The sequence below is a fragment of the Caloenas nicobarica genome, chromosome 6 (assembly GCF_036013445.1).
Source record: "Caloenas nicobarica isolate bCalNic1 chromosome 6, bCalNic1.hap1, whole genome shotgun sequence".
NCBI classification, from domain to species: domain Eukaryota; kingdom Metazoa; phylum Chordata; class Aves; order Columbiformes; family Columbidae; genus Caloenas; species Caloenas nicobarica.
This window is the reverse complement of record NC_088250.1, coordinates 21,125,036-21,148,025: the sequence shown is the minus strand read 5'-3', so window position 1 is coordinate 21,148,025 and position 22,990 is coordinate 21,125,036. Positions and strand designations below refer to the sequence as shown.

At 36.1% G+C, this 22,990-nt stretch overlaps 1 protein-coding gene across 1 annotated transcript in view; it reads left to right on the top strand.

Moving 5' to 3' along the window:
* UBR3 (ubiquitin protein ligase E3 component n-recognin 3) overlaps nt 1-22,990 on the top strand; it is a 116,842-nt gene that overhangs the window by 64,090 nt on the left and 29,762 nt on the right. Inside the window, exons 25-30 of the mRNA XM_065637380.1 lie at nt 918-1,067; nt 4,368-4,501; nt 6,472-6,582; nt 8,704-8,904; nt 9,716-9,852; nt 15,371-15,456. Of these exons, the coding sequence (XP_065493452.1) occupies nt 918-1,067; nt 4,368-4,501; nt 6,472-6,582; nt 8,704-8,904; nt 9,716-9,852; nt 15,371-15,456 (819 nt within the window). The remainder of the gene's footprint in view (nt 1-917; nt 1,068-4,367; nt 4,502-6,471; nt 6,583-8,703; nt 8,905-9,715; nt 9,853-15,370; nt 15,457-22,990) is intronic.

The following is a 22,990-nucleotide window of genomic DNA, read 5'->3' as shown; positions in this document are numbered from 1 at the left end:
TTGCTTTGGAAAAATTATCTTCTAGGAAAGAAACAAAGCACCCTTATATTCTAGTTTGAGAGGCTAACTCTATGTGTTCCTGAGCACTCAGGAGAGGATCATCTAGTCCTAAAGTGCTTTTCTTTCAAGTCAATAAATAATTCTTACTTTTGATTGTAACATAATGTAAAGTTGGTTCTATTTTGGTTAGCCCCCTGCCTTGAAACCACCACCACTGTCATGTGAACAAAGCTACAGCAAATGCAATGACTTCAGTACTTTGAAGCTGGTCCTTAGCCTTGAACATTTCTGTCTGTGCGCCTAGGAAATAATAATGTGGACCATTAGAAAACCAGGTCTCTACGTCTTGTATACAGTAATTGTTAAAATAAACATCTGCACCCCAAATTTTTGAAGTTTCTTCAAGTTTCATATTAAAAAAAAAAAACCTTTCCTTTTTAGTTGCACATTTAATTCTCCTTGTCTAAGCATCTTTAAATTATTTGTAAGGTCTCCAGATTAACTTTTTCTTTCTAATTGTTGTTAGAATCAGTTATGAGCAAGTCTGGGTTTAGTAGAGATTCATTTTCATTGCCCTTCATCTCCCTCTGTTCAAACTTCTCAGTGTAGTGTCTAAAGAAATAGAAATTAGATCTCTGTTTCATATAAATTTTAAAGAGATCAAGTTAAATCCAAACTTGAACTAAACATTTAATTCCACTGTGAATAATTTTGAATATGGCAAAAATTTTACTTCATTGTGTAGGTGTCTTTTTTTTTTTTTTTTTGAAACAGCGAGGTAAGTTTCAAGTAATGGTCAATGTTTTAGTTGTAGATAAACTAGAGAGATTATTTTGGTGGGTTTTTTTGTCACTATCTCAATGCAGACGCAACTGAATTTCCCTCTGTTTAATATCAATTTTCTTATCCATTTTTAGAATCGCCAGATGCTGATATTGCCATGGAGGTAGCTACATCAGAACAGCATGTTTCCGAGGCAATATACGATTGCGTTATTTGTGGACAAAGTGGTCCTTCTACTGAAGACAGGCCTACAGGGCTAGTTGTACTATTACAAGCATCGTCAGGTATGATTGTATGACTTCTCGGACAAGCAGTGTTTCTGCAGGTTTTAGTATGTGTGCATAAATACTGGTGTGTCTGATGGAGCCTGGAAAGACAGAGTCCTCTCTTTTTTTGTGGATGGTCCTCCATGAGGCACACATGTAGGTCTAAGGATACTGAGAACATTTTTAAATGTTTGGGAAAAGAGTGAATAGTTTCATTGTCTCCTCATTTCTGTTAGCTTTTTCAAACACAGCAGTATATAATAGACCTGCAAGAAAATAGGTATTGAAAGAAAAAGAAAATAAAATAGCCATCCATGTATCTTTATGTATGTATGTATGTGTTTGTGTATGTATATATGCTTTATGTACAAGAGCAGACCTACAGCTTTTAATATTTAGTTTCTTTAATAATTTTTTTACTGTTTAACATCAACAAAGCACATTGTAGAATCATAGAATGTCCTCAGTTGGAAGGGACCCACAAGGCTCATCGAGTCCAACTCCTGTCCCTGCACACGACAACCCCACAGTTCACACCATGTGTCTGAGGGCGTTTTCCAGTCTCTTCTTGAACGTCATCAGGTTTGGGGCTGTGACACCTCCCTCTGAGTGAAGAACCTTTTCCTCATGTCCAACTTAAACCTTCCCTGGCACATCTTCCTGCCATTCCCTCAGGTTCTGTCATTGGTCACTGAAGAAAAGAGTTCGGCACCTACTTTTCCTCCTCCTCTTGTGAGGAAGCTGTAGCCATGATGAGGTCTCCTCTTCTCCAGGCTGAACAAACCAGGTGACTTTAGCCACTCCTCATACAGCTTCCTCTCCAAACCCTTCACCAACTTTGTGTCCCTCTTCTGGACACTCCCCAGTAGCTTAATAACTTTTTTATCCTGTGGTGCCCAGAACTGCACACAGTACTCCAGGTGAGGCTGCACCAGTGCAGAGCAGAGTGGGACAATCACCTCCCTCACCCGGCTGGCAATGCTTTGCTTGAAGCACCCCAGGACACGGTTGGCCCTCTTGGCTGCCAGGGCACGCTGTTGGCTCATGTTCAGCTTGCCATTGACCAGAACCCCCAGATCCTTCTTCGCGGAGCTGCTTTCCACCATCTCGTTCCCCAGTCTGTATGTACAGCCAGGGTTGCTGTGTCCCAGGTGCCCAATCCAGCATGTGCTCTTGTAGAACTTCATGCATTTGGTGATTGCCCAGTTCTCCAGTTTGTCCAGATTCCTCTGCACGGCCTCTCTGCCCTCGAGAGTGTCGACAGCTCCCCCGAATTTTGTGTCATCAGCAAACTTACTATGCAATCCCTCAAGTCCCAAGTCTAAGTCATTTATAAAGACATTGAAGAGTGCTGGCCCTAAGATGGATCCCTAAGGAACCCCACTAGTGAGTGGTCGCCAGACTGACATCCCATTTACTAGAATCGTTTGAGCCTGGCCTGTCAGCCAATTGGTCCCGCACTGCATTGTGTGCTTACCCAGCTGTATGCTGGACATCTTGTCCAGGAGGATACTGTGAGAGACAGTATCAAAGACTTTACTGAAATCCAAAAAGATCACGTTGACAGGCCTCCCTTGGCCAACTAGGTGGGTAACCTTGTCGTAGAACGAAATTAAGTTGGTCAGGCAAGACTTTCCCCTCGTGAACCCATACTGGCTGGGACCAATGACTGAGTTGTCATTCAGATGTTTTACAGTAACTCTCAAACAATCTTCTCCATGATTTTGCCAGGCACAGAAATGAGGCTGACACGGCTGTAGTTGCCAGTGTCATCCCTGTTGCCCTTCTTGTAGATTGGGATGTTTTCCAGCTTCCGGTCTTCTGAGACCTCTACAAGATTCCCAGGAGCATTGAAAAATCACGGAGAGAGGTCTTGCTATGACGTCAGCCAGCTCTTTAAGCACCCTTGGATGAATCCCGTCAAACCCCATCAACTTGTAGGGATCTAGCTGGAGTAGCAGATCCCATACAAGTTCCAGATTGATTGGGAGTTTAGCGTTATCACAGCCATGGTTTTCTAGCCCAGGGTTATGGGGGCCCCAAGTCCATCATCGGTGTTGAAGACTGAAGTGAAGAAAGCATTAAACATTTCAGCTTTGTTCATGTCCCTGTTAATAAGGTGACCATGCTCATCAGTTAATGGGCCAATGTTATTTCACTTTTGCCTTTTGCCATTCCTATATTTTAAAAGCCTTTTCTATTTTCCTTCACAGTATTTACCAGCTTCAATTCTAATTGAGCTTTGGCAGCACGAATTTCCTCCCTACAATGGCGAGCAGCATCTCTGTAGTCCTCCCATGTTGCCTAACCTTGCTTCCACTGACCATGTAGTTTCTTTTTTCACTGTATTTCAAGAAGAAGATCCCTGCTCAACCAAGCTGGCTTTTTGCCTCGCCTGCTAGATTTTTGGCATTTTGGAATGGCTTGGTCCTGTGCTCTTAGTAGGCAATACTTAAAAAATGACCAGCACTGATGGACCCCAACACCTTCAAAAGCTTCTTCCCAGGGAATATTAATAAGTATTTCTCTGAGCAGCCTGAAGTCTGCTCTCCTTGTATCTAGTGTTAAGGTCTTGCTGGAAGTTTTCATCCCGTTACCAAAGATTTTAAACCTGACTGCTTCATGGTCGCTGTGGCCAAGGGAGCCACCGGTCACTGCATCTACTACAAGACCCTCTCTGTTAGTGAGTATCAAATCTAGGAAGGCACCTTTCCTGGTCAGTTCTCTTAGTACCCGCACCAAGAAGTTATCATCCAGATGCTTCAGGAATCTTCTGGACCTGTTGGTGCCAGCTGTGTGATATTCCCAGTTGACATCTGGCAAGTTGAAATCCCCCATAAGGACAAGGGCAGATGATTGAGGTTTCACTTAGTTCCTTAAAGAATAACTCATCAGTGTCATCATCCCGGCTGGGTGGCCTGTAGTAGACACCCACAACAACATCAGCTTTATTTGTCTGACCCTTAATCCTTACCCAGAGGCTCTCAACTTTCTCATCACCAACTGCCAGCTCCATGCACTCCAGCCCCTCAGCTACATACAGTGCAACCCCCCTGCCTCTCCTACCCTGTCTATCCCTTCTGAATAGCCTGTAGCCATCCATCATGGCACTCCAGTCACAGGATTCATCTCATCAGGTTTTGCTAATGCCAATTATGTCATATCCCTGGAACTGGGCCAAGGCTTCTAGTTCATTTTGCTTGTTCCTCATGCTGTGCACATTAGTGTATTTACCAGCCAAAATTTCCTGATTGTTTTCTTAATTGGTTTAGATATTGTTATCCATTGCATTCTTTATTGCTTCTTTTCTTCATACAGTGTTGGGACAATGCCGCAATAGCACTGAGCCAAAGAAACTACCAACTACTGAAGAGGAGCAAATATACTCTTGGGATACCTGTGCAACACTGCATGATGCAAGGCTTTCGACTTTACAGCGATACTTTAAAGATGTAAGTATTTCGTGTGAACAATACTACCACTTCTGAGAAATTTGTGTAAAAAGGTAAATGAAACTACAACTTAGAGTCCTTCTAGTTTCATTTCTATATTCAGTGAACACTTCGTCATGTTGCAGTAGTTATGAAGTGTAATAGGGTCCTTATTTTTAAATAGTGTCTGGCTTGTCACTAGTTACATTTTTCACATAGACATCTAGTATATCTACAGGCTATATAGTCATTAAATATCCATGCAGATGTTCTCTAGAAGATGGTATCTCATAATTCAGTGTGACCACACAATTGAGATGTGGTTTTGCTGTCTCAGGTATTGCTTTCAAAACACTGGTTTTCTTGTGGCCATTCAGAAAACCTGATCAAGGAATTATTCTTAATCAAAGTATTTTTGGCAGCACAGAGTAAGTGGAAAGAGTTCTTCTAACCTGTAACAGTTTTCTGAGCCACTACAGAGAAGGGGAGGATGAGTGGATGGGAAGGAGGGACCAGCAGAAGACCTCACCCTCTTCTGCTGAATCCTCAACTCTGCACAACATTACTGAAGTTCAATTTTACATTAATTGGTTATTGTCTGTTTTGCAGTTCTGTTAGCTGTTCCAAGCAGAGTTTTGCATTTCTTCACAAAGCCACATTACAGCTTTTCATATTTAATTTTGAGATCCAATTCTTGTTGCTTAACAGGACCTGTTCTGTTTTAGACCTTTGTGGAAATGTTGCCTGTGACTTTCCTTGCTAGTGCCTAAAACAGCCCTGTAAAATAATATATAACTGTTCTGAGAAATCATTCAAATAAGAAATCGCTTGAATTTGCTTTTTGTCTAACATAATTTCCATAGTCTAAAATAAATATTAAATAAACAGCAAGTAGTAAGTCAGTAGCAAGAAAACAAAGTGAGAAAAGTGCATTAAAATGATGTATAACATAACCACAATTATTTAAGAATGTATTCCAATAGCAAACAGCAAATTTCAACGATGCAAAAACTGCAACTACTTTTGCATCAACCATTCTGTTTCTATTACCTGCTCATATGCAGGAAAAAAAATGAGATGCTCAGATATCCTTAGAAAGTACAACTGTCAGAATTGTTTATGCATCACACATTAAAACATTTTAGGGTGAGTCTACACTAAATATTGTTTTCCAGTTCTGGTAGCCGTAAATCCTTTTCAGTTCTTTAAATGTGTAGCCAGAATGTACATTTCAATCTGTATATGAAATTATTTTTTGAGAAATGGAGATGTAATAGTCTGAGAATTTTCTAGAATTCCTTATCATAAGCTTGCCAGTGGTGACTGTTTTTTCAGTTCATTGTTTCCTGAGAACTACCTGTGAGGTAACTTTATTTTTCACGTGTGGGCTATCAGTGCAGTCTTTGAATCAGGCCAATGTTTTCAAAACAGTCCTTGTATAAAACTCACTAAAAAATTATTTGTTCTCTTTTTCCCTTTATAATGTGTTATATACAATATTGTTCAACAATTCATTAAAAACTCTGTTTACATTGAATTTTAATAGCAGATTGGGGTTTAATTAAATAACTGTGATCTTGCTATTTTGGTTACATACAAAACGGAATGAAATGTATTGGAGCAGTATGTTGCCCGAGCACATGGGATAACTTGTACTGTTGGAACACATGGTAGAGGTAGACCCATCTTCATGCTGATGCAAGAGATTCTTTAAAGAGGTCATTATACTAAGAGATAAGAACTGCTGAAGTTTAACTTAAGTGTTTGACTGTTTTTTGGAAAGAATAGCGTAATGGCAGCCATGTAAGTTAGCGTAAGTAAACACTTTATAATTTTTTTTTCTCTATTTCCACAATATATGTCTCTTAATTATATAGCATGCAAATAAAAATCTATGTATATTTAAAATCTTAAAATAAATTGCGTTAAATACCTTTATAACTTTATATATATTATTCTTTTTTCTATTCTATTATTCTATTCTGTTTTAGAGTTCCTGCCTGCAAGCAGTGTCAATAGGCTGGGAAGGAGGTGTTTATGTACAAACTTGTGGTCACACTTTACACATAGATTGTCACAAATCTTACATGGAATCTTTACGAGTAAGTAAAAGTAAAGATCATATTTTTTAATTTTAATCTGAACTGTTCTTAGTGAAATCAATTGGATTTATGCTGCTCAGAGAAAGAAAGATTGGATTTTCATTAATGGACAAGATGTTATGTTTCAAGGACAGTAGATACTAAATCTCTTATTACCTCTTGACATTATTAACAAAAGTACTTTGCTTTCAGAAGAAACAGTGGACTAAATTAATCCTGTTCTTAAAAATTAAATCACTGGGTTTTGTTTTTTTCTGGTATGCATCTTCAGGTAAAGCATTTCTAACACTTTTCATTTCTGTTTCATAGATTCTTATTTTGATGTTTAATGTGTGTTATAAATTACAGGGAAACTGAAGAAAAAAATGAGGAATCTTACAAATATGAGCTACTTTTGGTTAATTCTTAATATGAACGTTCTGGTACAAAAAGATTTTTATCTCTAGTTCTGTATGGTATATATTATGTTATATACATGTAGTTTGGAGAAATGAGTTAAAATAGTTTAACTCTCGTGAATTATGCTTTTTGTTTTTTTGTTTTCCTTGGAAAATACTGTTGGGAAATTACTGATATATATGGTTTAAAAATACATTTTGTTAGTCAAACCTCAGAAATTGTTGGTTAGAAAAGACATACATTTATTTTCTCGTGCTCTGAGTAAACAGGGTAGGGTGGATATTGCTTAACGTGCCTCAACCTCCTGCAGCCCAATTGCAGATCCCTGAACAGCACCATAGAACGTTCTCACAAGCTCAGCAGTGGTAGAAGTCATCAGATTTTAAGCAATCATTTATTTCTGTGTTATAATATTTAGTGTAGTAAAATAAAGACTAAATGATGACTTCTTGTTGCATGTAAAGCTGCTTTTTAAATTTTTTTTACTTTTAGTTTTTCATAAGCTTTGATTTGTTTCCATTTTGAGAAAAAACTATGAGCAATGCTTTGATATTTTTAGTATCAGCATTAGTCATTCTGTGAAATTTACCTCCAGAGAAACTGGAAGCTGTTCCGCCTTTATTTGATCCCATGATGAATTGTTCTTTTCCATACGACTGTAAAGGTGCTTTCAGGGGTAATTGTGCCATCAAGATAATTGAGCAGAATCTGGGCTTTTGTGGTAGAATCTCATTTTGCAGAATTTTGAAAAGTAATCTTTTGCACCATTTAGACACTGAAGTCCTTTTTCTGGTGAATACTCTCTTAAACTTGAAAGAAACTCTTACTCCATCTCATAGTATTTGTGGGATTTCTAGATTATTTAAGTACAGTCTTGTATGTATTTGCTTGTATTACTACTACCTAGATGAGTGCACAATAATTTTATCATTCTTAGTACCGAAATAATTTGCGTAGACTTGTGTTCATCTGGATAAACCATTTCTTTTTACATAATACAATCAGATATCAACATCCAGAAAGGTATGTAAAAGGAAGCTCACTAGAATGCCTCACCATTTGGAGCTGCTTGCTTGAAGTTTGAATTCTAGTCACTGTTAACATAGCCGTTCTCTTCTCCCAGGAGGGGGAAACCGTTGAGGCAATTCACAAAGCTGAAGCAAGGCTGCTTGTTTGTAACAGGAGCACTCAGGAGATGTCCCTGCTTCCCAAACATGTGCTTCTGTGTCCATTTTTTGATCCTTCATGATAAAGAAGAAATAATCAGGGTTTTTGTTATGCTACCCTCTAACGGCTACTCGATTAGGTTTTTCAGGCTTTACTTCCGAGAAATATCTTCAAATATTTCTCAGGACTAAAAATAAAATTGCCTCTTGATAAATTAAAAGATCTTATCAGGGGAGTCTCAAACTTTATGGGAATTGCTAAAAAAAGACAACACGTGAAATGTTCAGAATATCCCGTTGAAGTATTTCTGGTTCGTTACGCAGATATTGTTGACAATAAGGAGTAATTCAAACTAGGAAAATTAATTGAGTTGGAGGATTGTAGAGAGTCTGTAGTAGTTAAGACCTTTTTCACTAAAAAGAGGAGCTATTCTAATTATTCTTTCTTTACAATTTTTGGTTTTAGACTTAGTTCTTTGGCTATACACCTAAAATATCAAACTAAAAATTATGATGTTTTGTAAATTTCAGCTACATCTTCTTTATTTTCTTCTAGAATGACCAGGTCCTCCAGGGTTTTTCAGTGGACAAAGGAGAATTTACCTGTCCCCTCTGTAGGCAGTTTGCTAACAGTGTTCTTCCTTGTTATCCTGGAAACAACACGGAAAGAAGCCTCTGGCAAAGTCATAGCAACAAGTGTATGCAAGATCTTGTACAAGAGGTGGAAGATCTTCAAGAACAGCTGGGAACTTTCCCAGTAAGCATCAGTGTAAGGCAGAAAGATCCTTGTTAATTTGCCTCTACCTTTCATTTTTACGTTTTGTTGCATATGTGACCTCTTAGAAACTTGACAACCTGGTAAACTTCATTTTCTTCTGATATGGAATACAGCATAATATTTTTTTTAATATCAAGAAATTTTAAATATTTACAGAACTTATTGCATTACCTACTAAAAATAAGCAATTAAAAAGCTATGACAAAATGTGATTAATATAAATTTTTATGGAATACATATTCATTTCTCTCCATAGTAGCTTCCATATTATAGAATTGAACCATGTAATATAAATTTCATTTATCATTTCTTTACAATGTAAAAACACCAATATCCTTGTAACTGGAAGCTGTTTAAAGAATGCCTATTAAGAACTTTTTAAGGTATGGATTATTTGTTTTGCACAAAGCAGTTTTCAGGTGCTCATGTATTACAAAGCTTCATGAGGTCTTTCTGAATTATATTCTATTAAATTTTGCTAGCCTTCCAGTCTTGATGGAGATACTTTGTGTTATTTTTGTGTACTTGTGCAATGCAAATATACTTCAAAATAACACAAGCAGTGAGATTCCTGAACTTGACAAAGCAGTAACGTTTTCATATCCAGAAAAAATCAGAATAACTCAGAATATTGTAACACTTCTGCGAGACAGAATACTGGCTTTTAATGTATATTTTTTCATAACCTGCAAATGTGTTTTTGTAAACCTGAAAGTGCTATGCTTTACAATCAGCTATTGCATTTCTTCAGGTCAAATTAACTAATCTTCTTTTGTGTCTTTGTTCATAGTCTGAAACCAATCTCAGTAAAGAAATGGAATCTGTAATGAAAGATATAAAAAGTACCACACAGAAGAAGTATACGGATTATAGTAAGAGTCCTGGATCACCTGACAATGATTTTCTGTTTATGTATTCGGTAGCCAGGTAGGTATGTTTTTCTATTTTTGTGTTTCTCACTAATGGTATTACTCACCAGATAGTTTTCTTCTTTAAAAAAAAAAAAATTCATCCTCTCCAAAAAGTACATTTTGAGTACTTAGTACATCAAGGTTACATTTTCTGGTTTTCAAATGGAGGCATATGCAAGATGGAAAAATGTGCCTCTCAGTTCATTTTTCATATGTGCAGCAGTGGCACAAAAGATAGAGGAGATTTTGTCTCATGCTTATTTAGTTTTCTTCTTTATTCAAGGTTTTGATTTTCATATATCAAAAATTTATGTTGAATTTCTTTTTCCACCTTCCTTTCCCAAACTGTCAAATCTCCTCTACTACTATTTACCAGAATGAGATTATTTATGTGTCACTGCCGTATTGCTGGTTTTTAAATCACAGGGTATTTTTAATCTCTGCATCATACATTAGTTTTATTTAGTTAAAGGAGGATCACAGAAAGAACCTTTTCTACATCAGCAACTAGGAATCTCTCATCATGTGAATAAGACTTGTAAAAAAAGTGTCAAAGCTGTCAGCATTTTCTCTGTGATGTTTGATTTCAGTTTTACAGCTGTCAGTGCCACAGACACTGTCTCCAAGAAAATCAAACAGTCCCTCCTCCCCTCTATGCCATTGATGTTAAGATGCTCTGAATGGTTAATCTGTTCAGATTTACTGTAACACAGGGTTTTCCCATATGAAGATGTTGAAATACTCATTAAGCAAATAATTTTCTAAACTTCGAGGCCTGCAGGGCAGGTGCTGACTGCAGAGAAAGTGCAAGCACACAAGTTATATCATCTAGTAGCATTTTTTACTACAGTTTTATAAACTCCAATTGCTGAGTGTCTTTGATATATAAGCAGTGAAAATATTCAAGGCTTGGCTCACGACATGCTGGATATCAAATCTAAAGCTCAGCTTTTGACAGAAGGGTAGACGATCTGATCTCCAGAATTCTCTTCCAACCTGTATTATTGTATAATTCTATTAGTAGTAATATATAGCTGTCTTCTTCAAAAGTATCTTAACTGTGCCTTCATTAAGAATTTTATACATAGCAAGTTAAAAGATTATTCTACATTATTTTAAGTGGTATATGCTATACAAGGATAAATAATGTTGAGATTTTTAGCAACGATGTAGTTGGTCGATACAATTTAATATCCTTCCAAAAATACAAAGGACACAAAATTAGTATTTCCCATATAAAAGTATGATTACTTGTAACCGTAACTTGACATGTCATTTAAGGTACAAAAGTGGTGTTATAATATATTTCTGGGTGTAATTCTATAGAATTTAAAAAATGCTATCTAAACACATGTTAAATATATCTGTATTTTATTATTTTGATATTAATACCCTAAGCCCAAGATTTTCGTTTTCATTCCAAGAGTTAAAAATAGCTCCAACCAGAACAGCATTTGATTGCCACCTGCATCGTTGTGACCTCTTCTTGTTAGATTAGTCTGGGATCAGCAATTTTCCATTTAACCGTGGCTGAAAGATTTCAGGTGTTGGATCCAGCCTTCTGTGTTGTTACCATAACTCATAAGATCACTTGTGAGGGTGCCTGGCAGATCAGCTACAAAATGGTTAATTTCTCTTGCCTTTCAATTCAGCAATCCAGATTTACAGGCTTCTATTACTTGATAATTACTTTGGAACTACAGGCTTAAAAAAAAAAAAAAAAAAAAAAAATTTTAAAGTAACCTTACAGTTTGTATTTGTGGAAGTAAATATGTAACTGAGCTGGTCATTTCCCAGAGTGAGTTTTCTTTGTATGATTTTATATGTCGTGTTTAAGTATCCAAACAATGGACTATCCACAATTAGATTACAGGCTGAAGTAACTTTCTTTCTGGAAATTATTCCTGTCGTTCAGCCTGTTTCCTCCTTATTTCCATCCAGTTCTTTCTGAGGTAATGATATCCTTGTGTTCCTTACCAACTAGTTACCTTTGGGCATTTCTAGTGTATTCTGAAACATTTCATTGTTTTTGGTCAGACTATCTACAGCTGTGTTATTCATGTCGTCTTGGTATTTAATCTAACATGCAGATAAGGTGGTCAAGATGATAAGTAGTCACTGTTTAAATAAGCATGTGAATGCAATGATATTTTTATTGACTCCGTATCTTTGTAAGTGAATTAAACACTCTTAATCTTCTTATAAGTCATGTTCCATTTTCAATCAGAAAATGACATCACCTGCAGTCTTCTGAAAAGCTGCTAGTGTACAGCTGGAGGCCAGCTTTGAACTGGATTTCCGCATGCTGGAATAGGAATACTACTGGTTAAACAAGATGTAGCCACTTGCCGCAGCTTATGCTTTCTGCTTCAGGAAAATGGGAACTTTTCTTCACTTTTGCTTACCCAGCCAGATGTCACTGGTAGCAGAGAAAAGAAATTACAAGCACATGCTCTACCACCTGAGGGGAGAGCTGGCCCCTGTCTGTTTTCCTGGCCAATGAGGCACTCAAGGTCTTGGCATCCTGATTTCCACACACAGCTGGAAGAGCAGCTCCTTGGCTACCTCCCCTGTCCTGCCAGTCTTACCTTGTTAAACGTATGCCCTTGTTGTATGCAGCCCTCCTTGTCTTTGCTGACATTTGTGAGATTAGTGTAGTGCGTCATTCACAAATCATGTGTGCCTAGCTTTAATTTTAATAGGTCCACATTTGTAACATTGATGACTGTCATTTGTGGCAGCATCTTGGAGGAGTGTTTCTGTGTCGCATGGCAATAGGTCTCATTGTCTCTGTTAACAAAGCTTTTGTTTTTGCTGTCAGCTGTGTACAGACTAATATCAGAACCTTGTGTTCTTTCCTTCCAATTTGTGTCTCAGTATCTTTTTTTTTTTTTTTTCATATATATGTTGTCTTTGTAAAGTGAAATGGAGAAAATGGTAGTGCTTTACTTGATTATTCTGTCCCAGTAGAAAGAGGAGGTCCATCCAAAAATGTTCTCTTTCTGGAAAGGGCATTGCATTGTTATTTCCCCCTACTCTGTCCTGACATGAATGACAAGAAATATACAGTTGCCCTTCCCACTTGCAATATGTTCCTTTAATGGAAGCCCACAAGAAGGGTTGAAGTAAGGCTGATTTTTAGTCAGGAGTCTGTACAGCTGAGCAAAATCCATCTTCTTAGGTTTTTTTTCTGTGAGTGAGGAAGATAAAGCCAGTGTTCTACAAAATCTGTTGCTCCAATGAATGACACAAAGATTTCTAGATAGAGAAAACAGTCACTCATATAGATTTTTCTTTCTCCTTCTCTTTCCTTCATGTTGAGGGGGCTGAGGGAGCTAAGGATGCTTTTGGAGACCACTCTGTGTTCCAGTCTTCTATGAGATGCCCCAAGTTTTTCTTCATTGATGAGAGCACAGGCACTGAGAGCTCTGCTTTTCTTCGGTAGAGGGCAGGTGCTACTCAGATCCTCAAAGCAGAAGGGAGCTTGAATTAAGGAGGAGCTTCAATAGTCTCCCTCAAAAATGAATCAAGGCTGTACCTGATGTAGAACATTTTATAAAGGAGAAGTGTTCAGTTTCACAGAAGATGCTTTCCCTACTGTGCACTTTTATGCCAAAGTTTAGGTATGTTTTGAAAGAGATACCTTAGAGGAAAAGGCTAATATTTACATTTCTAAGAAAACTGAACTATAACCTGCTGGTTTTGATCAGCTGGGCCAGTCAACGATGAAGTGTAGGAGGTGAGAATTGGTATGATACGTGTGACAGAATGTACGTTTCCAGAAATCTCTCTCTTTACATCGGTTATAGTGAAAAGTATATATAACACCTCGTACATATCAAGAAGAGATTTTTCAGAATTGTCCCTGAGGTTTGTTTTGTAAAATTGTACATATTTTTTGGTGAAAGGAATTTAAAATTCTAGATCTAGAAAGTTGTTCTTAGACATTCAGGTAGTGTTTTTGATTTAAATCTTAATTATCTTGGTTTTAAGGGAAGACTGCCATTAATTTTGTTCTACAAATTAGTTATCAGAAGGTTTGTAGAAAGAAAACACACTGTTTTCCTGTATTCCCATGATGAACTAGCACGTGCTGATCTACAGTTGCTATTTTGTCCACTAATATGAAATCCCTGTCCCTGCTTCCTTGCTGGTAGATTTTTAGAAGTTCAGTGAGCACTGTAAATTGCCTGAAGAGTGGAAAATTCCCCTGTCACACAGATGCCCTTATCAGCAGCTACCAGATGGAGCTCTGAGCAGGCACATTATCAATGTTAAATTGCCTTTTCTGAGTAGAGAGGATTAAAGCGTTCCTTCAGAAATGGGTGGCATAGGCTGCAAATTCAGGGATAGCAATATTCTGAAATGTTACTATTTTAAAAGCATATGAAAGTATCTTAACAAACACTGCATATAAAAATGTATTATTCTTTCAAACTGATGGAACTGAAATTCTTAAAAAATAATTTGTTTTGAATAAAATAGTCATCCTGTAGTATCATCTTAAATATATGTGTGTGGGGGTGTTCTTCGCTTAGATATATTATGTGCCTAAAATTCTAGAATAGATTTTCATACGTATTAAGTTGCATTATATTGAACCTAAAATTGTTTGATATTTAGTTAAAGGACAAATATGTTTAGACTGAGCTTTGTAGTTTGGATTATATTAGCAAAATAACATTTTAGAATATAATTATATAATTATATTCCTTTATTTTAATTAATGGAATATAAGTTGAGTTATTAAAACAAACTCTCAGAGAATATAACGTAAATTGTTTGCTCTAAGTCTTGGAGGTAAAAGGTAATGCAATACTGAAACATCTAATTCTAAAATTAAACAAAGCTATCGAATTTGGCCTAAACAATTGGTGCCTAAGTATCAGATTACAATAATACTAAGAAAGAAAGCATCAGTGTGACACAGAGATTCAGTGACACAACTCCTGTTTCATACTAATGAGCTGCAGTGAATACCAGCGTTTCATTCAGAATTAACCTCCAAGGCTTTTATTAACTAACTTATCTATAAAGGTCAGTGCTTCCATTATAATTTAGCCTGTTTTCATACTTAGTTACTTGATGGCTTATCCATTGTACTGTTTGTTTAGAGCAAAACAAAAGCCCTGCCAATGAAGAGAACACTTTTCAGACATATCTGATTGATCGAAATTTAGCCAATCTGTATATTGTCTTTTCAGATTTGCACATAAATTCACTTATTATCAATGAGTTGTGTGCGCATACAGAAGAAAAGCCTCAGAATTAAGCTTTTTTTTTTATTCTTCAGTCACGACTACAGCAGCTCTCTTAATATAGTACTTGCTAATCAAACCACTTTAAATCACATATGGCAATAAATTCATAAAGTTTGTTTTATTCTGAGTCGTATTTTAGCAGTATTTCCCATTAAAGGTTAGTTCACAGCATTCTTTCATTTAGTGTAGGCTGAGATTTTTTGGTGACTCTTTTGTGTCCATAGAAGCTTGAATAATGCTGTTCCATTCAACAGTGTTATGTTTTTCTTGCAGAACAAACTTGGAACTTGAGCTGGTCCATCGAGGAGGAAATTTATGTTCAGGAGGTGCAAGCACAGCTGGGAAAAGATCATGTTTAAGTAAGTTCTCTGTTATGAAGTGCAATATAAATTATTAGAATATTGAATAAAGTTGTCTAGATTTTTTCCTAACATTTTCTTTTATGAGCCTTTTTTACTGCCATAATGAGTCTTTGGCTTTTGTTGCAATTTGAGAAATCTGAAATGTAATTTGCACAAATTATTCATTAGAGCTGTTCATGTGTCGTGGGTATAATCTATTTAGAAATCAATTGTGGTATTATCTATGCAATAAGTTTTTAAAATTTGCCATTTTTATTAGTAAAACTGGAAATATTTTAAGAGTAATGCAGGAAAGTGTTTTTTCACCCTCGCCATTGCTAGTAATAGGAAAGAAATTTGTTTCTCCTAGTGCTAATATAGGTCTCATACTTAGAAATCTGCAGCTACCATGTCTCGTGTCTTTAATTTCCCTAGTTCGTTCTTTGACATGAGAGTTTTGCAAATTTTCTTTGGTAAAAACTGTTAAATCTTCATTGTTCTGAAACCTTCAATATTTGACAAATAAAGCACTTTTGGTTGACAGAAGTGCTTTTTTCGTAACATAAAATCTCGTCTTTTACTGGAACATAAACATTAGGAGTGGACATTTTCTTTTGTCTGGAAAAAATGGAAAGTCTGCCAGAATACTACTACTACTACTACTGCTAATGTTTGTTTAAATCAAGTTCATACATCATCAGAGGCAGATTGAGTAGTAAAAATGTCAGAAAGCTTGGGCCCACCTTGGCCTTTTGGTACATGATTTGTGGGTGATGCTTTCCTCAGCATTTGCGGTGATGAGCTGCCAAAGAAATCCCAGCATGTGCTATGCTGTCCACATCCTCTCTAGGATAAGAGCCTTCTGTTCCTGCCAGGAGATGCAGTTCAATTGATTTCATTCATGTGTTGTGATTTGCAAGTAGTTTTAAATCCCACTGCACATTGTCTCCCCCTGCTATCATTATCTCCCTTTTCCAGCAGAGCAAAATACCTGAAAACTGTGTGTGTTAAAAGAACATCGCTAGATCACTGTTGGCAAATTTGAAGCTTTTAATAAAATCAAGGCTCTGCAGATAATTTCTACTTGGATTACAATATATTAATTGTATGTTCACCTAGTAAGATGCACACTTTCTATCTGAATTTTAGCAAAGTAGTGGATGCGTTGCCTGTTTCACAGGCATGTTATTTGGAAGACCGTGATGAGCAGCTTAGGGTGGAGATTTCAGCTTAAAATTCTAAAGCCTTTGAAATAGTTAAAGTGAAAAAATTTATAAAGACTTTACACATAATGAGAGTGTACCCCTGTTTTCACATGGCTTCACTAGCCATATAAGATTTTTACAAGTTTTGACATTTTAAAGTTTAGAAGAATGTGTGCGGGGAAGTAGCCTGTAATCTGTAAGGTCATATTTTTATCTTACTGCTAGTTTTTCAAAGTCAAGAGATTTCAGCTTCTTGGTATGATATTTTTTTCAAGATAAAAGTGGAATGAAGTACATTAATTACATCCTAAAACCCTGTGAAATTTTTGATGTCATATCAGTGTCAAATTTGCGTTGCATGTACCTATTTAAAACCTATATATATGTAAAGTAATATTTTTTTCTCATGGTGCTTTATCAGCAACTAATGTCAGTAAGTGCTGGAAGATTGTGACTTTGCAGAGAATGGTTGAACCACAGAGTGCTGGGAATCTTCCTCGGCGTTCATCTGTAGAGCTTCATTGTTTCTATTGGAACTATATTAGTTGACACCAAGGGAGGAGCTACCTCAAATAGTTTTTGTTTGGTTGGGGGTTTTTAAGAAAAAAAAAGAGAAACACACAAAGTGGTTTCTATAATACATGGTTTAATTTTTTCTTGAATTTACCACATCATCCCTTCAACCTCATCTTGCATAAAGAAGGGCTGTTACATACTTAGGACCTGGTTTTAAAAGGCAGCCTACCTTTTGTTGACAGCCAGTGAAAAGATCAGTCTGGATTTTTAATAGCTATTCCTCAAGTCTTGATATGCATGAAGAATACGGTAATCATAGGAGGAATTTCTTTTTGGAGAACTATGAAATTGGAAATTATACATGAAGAATATCTCCACTAGAGAATTGTCTTATGCTGGATTGTTACTTCAACAAAACAAACAAACTTAAGTTCTGTTTAAATTCATATCTCATACTTACCTATTTTTCCAGCACTTTTACTGTTCTGTATGTCTCAGAAAATGAACCAGTATTCTCTGTTCAACAAAATAGATTACTGGAACAAACTAAGAGAAAGTCGAAGATACTTATCACACTTGAGAAGTAGGGAAATCATCTTAATAAGAAGCTTTAAGTAAGATTACATCAACTATTCTTTTTAAAAATACATCTCAGTTTACAAAATTTTAAATATTTATGAAATACATCACATTTTGGTAGCAGCAAATCCTCTGTGCATTAGTTGTCTATATAAAGAGTAAAATAATCCAGTAAGGAAAACTTAATTTTAAATCCTTGTCTTCAGACTTGTGTATGTATTTAAACAGAATAAATTATTTCCCCCATAATGTGATTCGGCTGTTTTCATGTACTTGCACACAAGGGCTTAATCTGGAACTGGTAGAGCATTTCTTATAATAGAAAATCGTGTTGATTTTTTTTTTTTTAACATAAGATTTCTCGACTTGTTGTTTCTACTTATAATACATTGCATATTATTTGTTTACTGTTTTTCTTTCTTAAACTGTTATGTAATTTTGCTTATTGAGTGTGTTGTACATTGCAATAGTGCTTTTTCCTTTAGCAGTTGCATTACTTCAAGGATTCTAGTGCGTATTTGTGATGAAGGGGTAGGGACAGCATTTAACTGCAATGCACCTGCTTTTTTCCACACTTCTGGCTAAAATGGTAAATTTTCTTATTTAGATCTAAATCAGCCACGTTGCTGGTTGTAGTGTCTGGTTTGCACTTCAGGAAAATTGAAGAAGGCCCTTAAAGCTTTCAGGTGAAAGGCACTATGTCTATGAATGTGTTGTTGCTTTAAACAGCATGGAGACTTAAATGTCATCTATTAATTGTTAAAACTTTCACATGCTGGTTATGTTCTGTATTGGTGCTTATTTTGTAAAATTGTTATGTAGCAAATTAGTCATATTTAATCTTGCGTTAAAGTTGACTCATTTTTAATATAAGGTAATGGCATTCTTCTGGAACAGACCTGTATGGTACTGCCATTTAGTATTATTGTATTTAGTATTGGACATTAGGCTAAATATGACTAGTGGGAGCAGAATTACTTTTGCATATATAGCAGGGTTTAACTAAACCATTACATAATTATATGAGTTTTCTTCAGTGCCCCTTCCATATTGATGCATTTAGAGATAAAAAATTGTAGTTCATTAGATACATGTTCTAGAATAGATTTTATTTTCTTTCTGTACTAATTTCTTTTTCCAAGAGGTAATCCTGTTTTTAAAGTTTCACTTAAGATGTACCTTCAACTTCTTCATTATCTTATGCAGTGAGGAAAGAATGATTTTAAAAATCCGTACCCTATCTAGAACTTGAAGACTGTTTTGTTAAAGTCTTGCTTGCACAGGATTGAAATGGCTTTTGTTTTTTAAATGTCATTCATACCAGGTCCAGCAGAAGTATTCTAAAATATAATTCATCCTTGGTTTTCTTATGTGCAAGGTAATGAGGTGTCTCTCTTGTGATTAAGCGCACCGCTCTGTATTAGTCTTGTAACAACTGTAGAGTTGGGTGATTAGATATTGCAGAAAACAGAGTGTGTTGTCCCAGGTGAGCTGCTACAGCCAGAAGCGTCAGGGAGGATGGTGGGAACAAACAGGTCAAGAGCTGTTTCAGTAGCTCACGCTGGCAGGGCAGCTGCTCTTGGGAAGTAAAATTAAGAATGATTAATGTAGCTGTTAGCGTTGGTGATTGAGTTTGTGTGAGAAGACTGATGAAGAAAATTTGGCTGTAAAACTGCCATTTCAAGGTTTAAAGTTTTGTGTGTGTGTGTTACTGAAGAGTATCCAAACAAAAATGGAAATAGAGCCTTCTTATTACTTAAAAATCAAGTCCTATTTTAAGGACCTTGTTACACTTTTAGAGTCTATGACCTTGAAAATCTTCTTGGGTTTAGGGGATAATTATGATATATAACAATTGTACAGGTCTTATTTCTCTGTTTTATAAAGTGTAAGAGATCTGATGTTTAGCTTTTTGTTTTCAATGTTCTTGTATTTGTAGAACAGCTTCAGAACATAATATTAAGGCTGAATAATTAAGACTTCTCTGAACGACCTTTGTATCTTTAACTTGCGTATGTCTGTTTTTCTCTATCATTTTTACTCTGGCAATCTTGCAATAGTAGATGAACAATTCCGCGGTATTTTAAAGTTATCTGTAAATACACTTATAATCTAGTCCTTTCTTCCTTTAAACTTTTAAATAGTCTTTCTTTCTTTCCGGCTGCTTTCTTCTCCTTTTTTTCATTTTTCCCTTTGTAATAAGGATAGGATTAGAGTTTGTTTGGGAAGGTTTAAATATTCTATCGCTTTGTCCTCTGGCTTCAGTTTCCCTGTATAGGAACCTCTTATCCATATGCTTCCCACAGATAGCAGAGTCTGGCATTTCAGCATGAACTGCATTAATTGGAAAAGCTGTTACATTACAAGTGGACATCAAAAAAGTATTTAAGACTTGTGTACGCTCACCTTAAAAAATGTTCAGCACCTTCATAACTTCTGTGATGGTTCTAACCATTGAGAAATGGTATTGTTCCACTAGTTTGGTTTTTTCTTTTTTTCTCCTTTTTTTTTCCCCTGTTTTTTCTTTTTTCTTCCTTTTTTTCTTCTTTTTTTTCTTATTTTTTTATTTTTTCTTATTTTTAAATTTTTTCTTATTTTTTCTTCCCTTTTTCTTTTTTCTTCCCTTTTTTCTTTTTTTCTTCCCTTTTTTCTTTTTTTCTTCCCTTTTTTCTTTTTTTCTTCCCTTTTTTCTTTTTTTCACCCTTTTTTCTTTTTCTTCTTTTTTTCTCCTCTTGTTCATTTGAAGCCTTCATTTGGAGATGGCTCAGCGATGTCGTCTGTCTTGATTATGATGTTAGTATCAATTTAATCTGTGATTTTAGTGTTTATGTCAGCACAGCAAGTCATCTTGACATGAAGTGTTTTCTAAGCTCTTCCTGCCCTTTCTGTATCATTTTTTCAGTCATATTGATAGTAATGGCTGTCTCCATTTTATCAATATGGCCAGTGATGCTTGGAACCACTAAGTATGGGTTGTTCCTGTAGGAAGAGCGAGCCTAATTCTTTTAATAATTGCTCAGTTGCAACTGTTTCCCTCCTGTAATTTAATAACGTGAATATGGTTGCAAAGATTCCTACCAAGCTCAGTGCGGCCACTGATAATCAGAAGAATAAAAGTAGTTTTCAGGAATGCTGTTTGCCTTGGAACAGTGGGTTTCCATGGTTGATTGGTTTGGTTTGGGCTTTTTGTTTTGGTTTTGTGGAGTTCTTTTGTTTAATTTTTTAATTAGGAGCTGGCAATCTGCAGATCTTTGGTGCCCATCCATTCACACTAACTTTGAAAAGGCAGTTTTTCTCACCAACACATGATCGTAACTATTTCCTAGAAAGCTTGGTATGCTGTTCATTCCTAGCCTGGGGGAGACAAAGATAGATACTGTTAGAATTCTATTGCTAAAGTTGATTTCGTACACCAGCACATTTGATGTCGAGGATAACTAGCTGCTTCATCAACAATTAAGGCTTAAGATTTTGTGAAGACTGTTCATGTCTTAATGCCTTAATAGGCTTTTCCTGATCTTCACCTTTTTTTTTCTTCATTGATTCCAATCTACTGGATCAGTGATGAATAGGAAGATGCTGTCAGCAGGTTTTTGCAGCTGCTGTTGCTAAGTGGACTATATAAAGCTCTACAATGAGAAAAAAGAATCCTCAATCTCCTTACTAACCATCAAGTCCCATCTGGTTGCATCAAGTGCTTTTTTGTTATAATCTACATTCTTCCTGATAGTCCCAGCAAGCTTTGGGAGAAGGAGGGCGTGAGGTCTCTAGTCTGGTAAAATCTTTACACAGCAGTTGAGACAAGGATGTTTTCCATCCCACTTGCAGTGAACTGCTGTGTCACTGTGTTTTGTGATCTTTTGACATTGTAAATATGAATACTAATTGTTTGAATGAAAAAAGACTGGATCAAAAGAGCAAAGTAGAGATTTTCATGACAGCAGTATGTTATTTATGTCCTTCTAAAACATAAATATGAGAGAGACTGGGGAATAAACACATCATCTAGACTTTTGCAATCAAAACAAAGTCAGTTAACTCCTTAGTTTTCTTTTTCATCATTATCACAGCACATTGCTATACATTGCAGAAGTGGAATTAATAGCAGAAAAAAAATCCAACTCTGATTTCAACTTTAAATTGAGAGTTTACAGTTCAGAGACTGGAAAAAAGAAGAAAAAAAGCATCAAAACTCATGTAGAAATTTGGGATCACTTTGGCAAGGACTAAACCAAGATTACTAGTGAAACCAGAACTTAAATGTGCATGTAACTTCCTGAATCACTCATTTTTGTCAGTTCAGTACAGCATTTTTTGTAAGTTCTGCTGTTCATCTATCAAATTCCTATCTGGTCGTCTCTCTGAATCTAGTCATCTTTTGTACTGTGCATACCATGCTAGACATGAAAAGAGCTGCGAAATCTTCTTTATGTACTCCTGTTCTATGCACTTTGGCATAGCAGGAGATTTTTAAGAGCTTTGTCAAGATCTGTAAAATTGGTGTGCTTTAATACTAGAAATAGTAAAGAAGGCATCTGCAGGTGCTAGTGCAGGCAGTGTGGATCTGTAGACAGAATACCAGTTTTGTTTGTTTTTTGATGAGAGGAGCAGCATTAGAACACTTTCTCTGAGAGCTTCAGCCCCAGTGCAAAGACAGGCTCTTCTCCTTTGAGCTGCTCTTTTGAAAGGGCCAATTCCAATTGAGTTCATTGCTCCTCTCTCACAACCGGATAACCCTGAGGAGTAGAGCTGGTGTAGGAAGAGTTGAAAAGAACATACCAAGATCAGCAGTGTATGGAAAAATAGATTTATTTTCTTAATTTTTAGAAATACAATTAGGAAGTCTAATATGAAGTAAAGTTAAAGCTAATGTCTAACTGATGATCATCTATTAAGTGTTTTATATAAGCTGTACATGTGTTCTGTGGAAAACAAAGGCCATCTAAATAAGCTGGGAGAATTGAGGCAGTGCTGATTCAATGTAGGCAACATTGAGTCATGGGAACGTGTTTTGAAGCCAGTAATAACCTTGCCCGCTTAAATGCCTAAATCTTGCATCCTGCCAAGCCTCTGATGACTTGCAGCAATAAGTTATATTGTGCATTCAAATTTTGTGATTTTTTTTTAAATATTTATTCAATTTAACTGGATCCAGCCTGTCTCAAATATTATGAAGTTATTAGGAGAGGAAGACCATATTTAAATTCTTTTCACAGTTTACTTCTCATAATTTGTTATCAATAAGCCTCTAA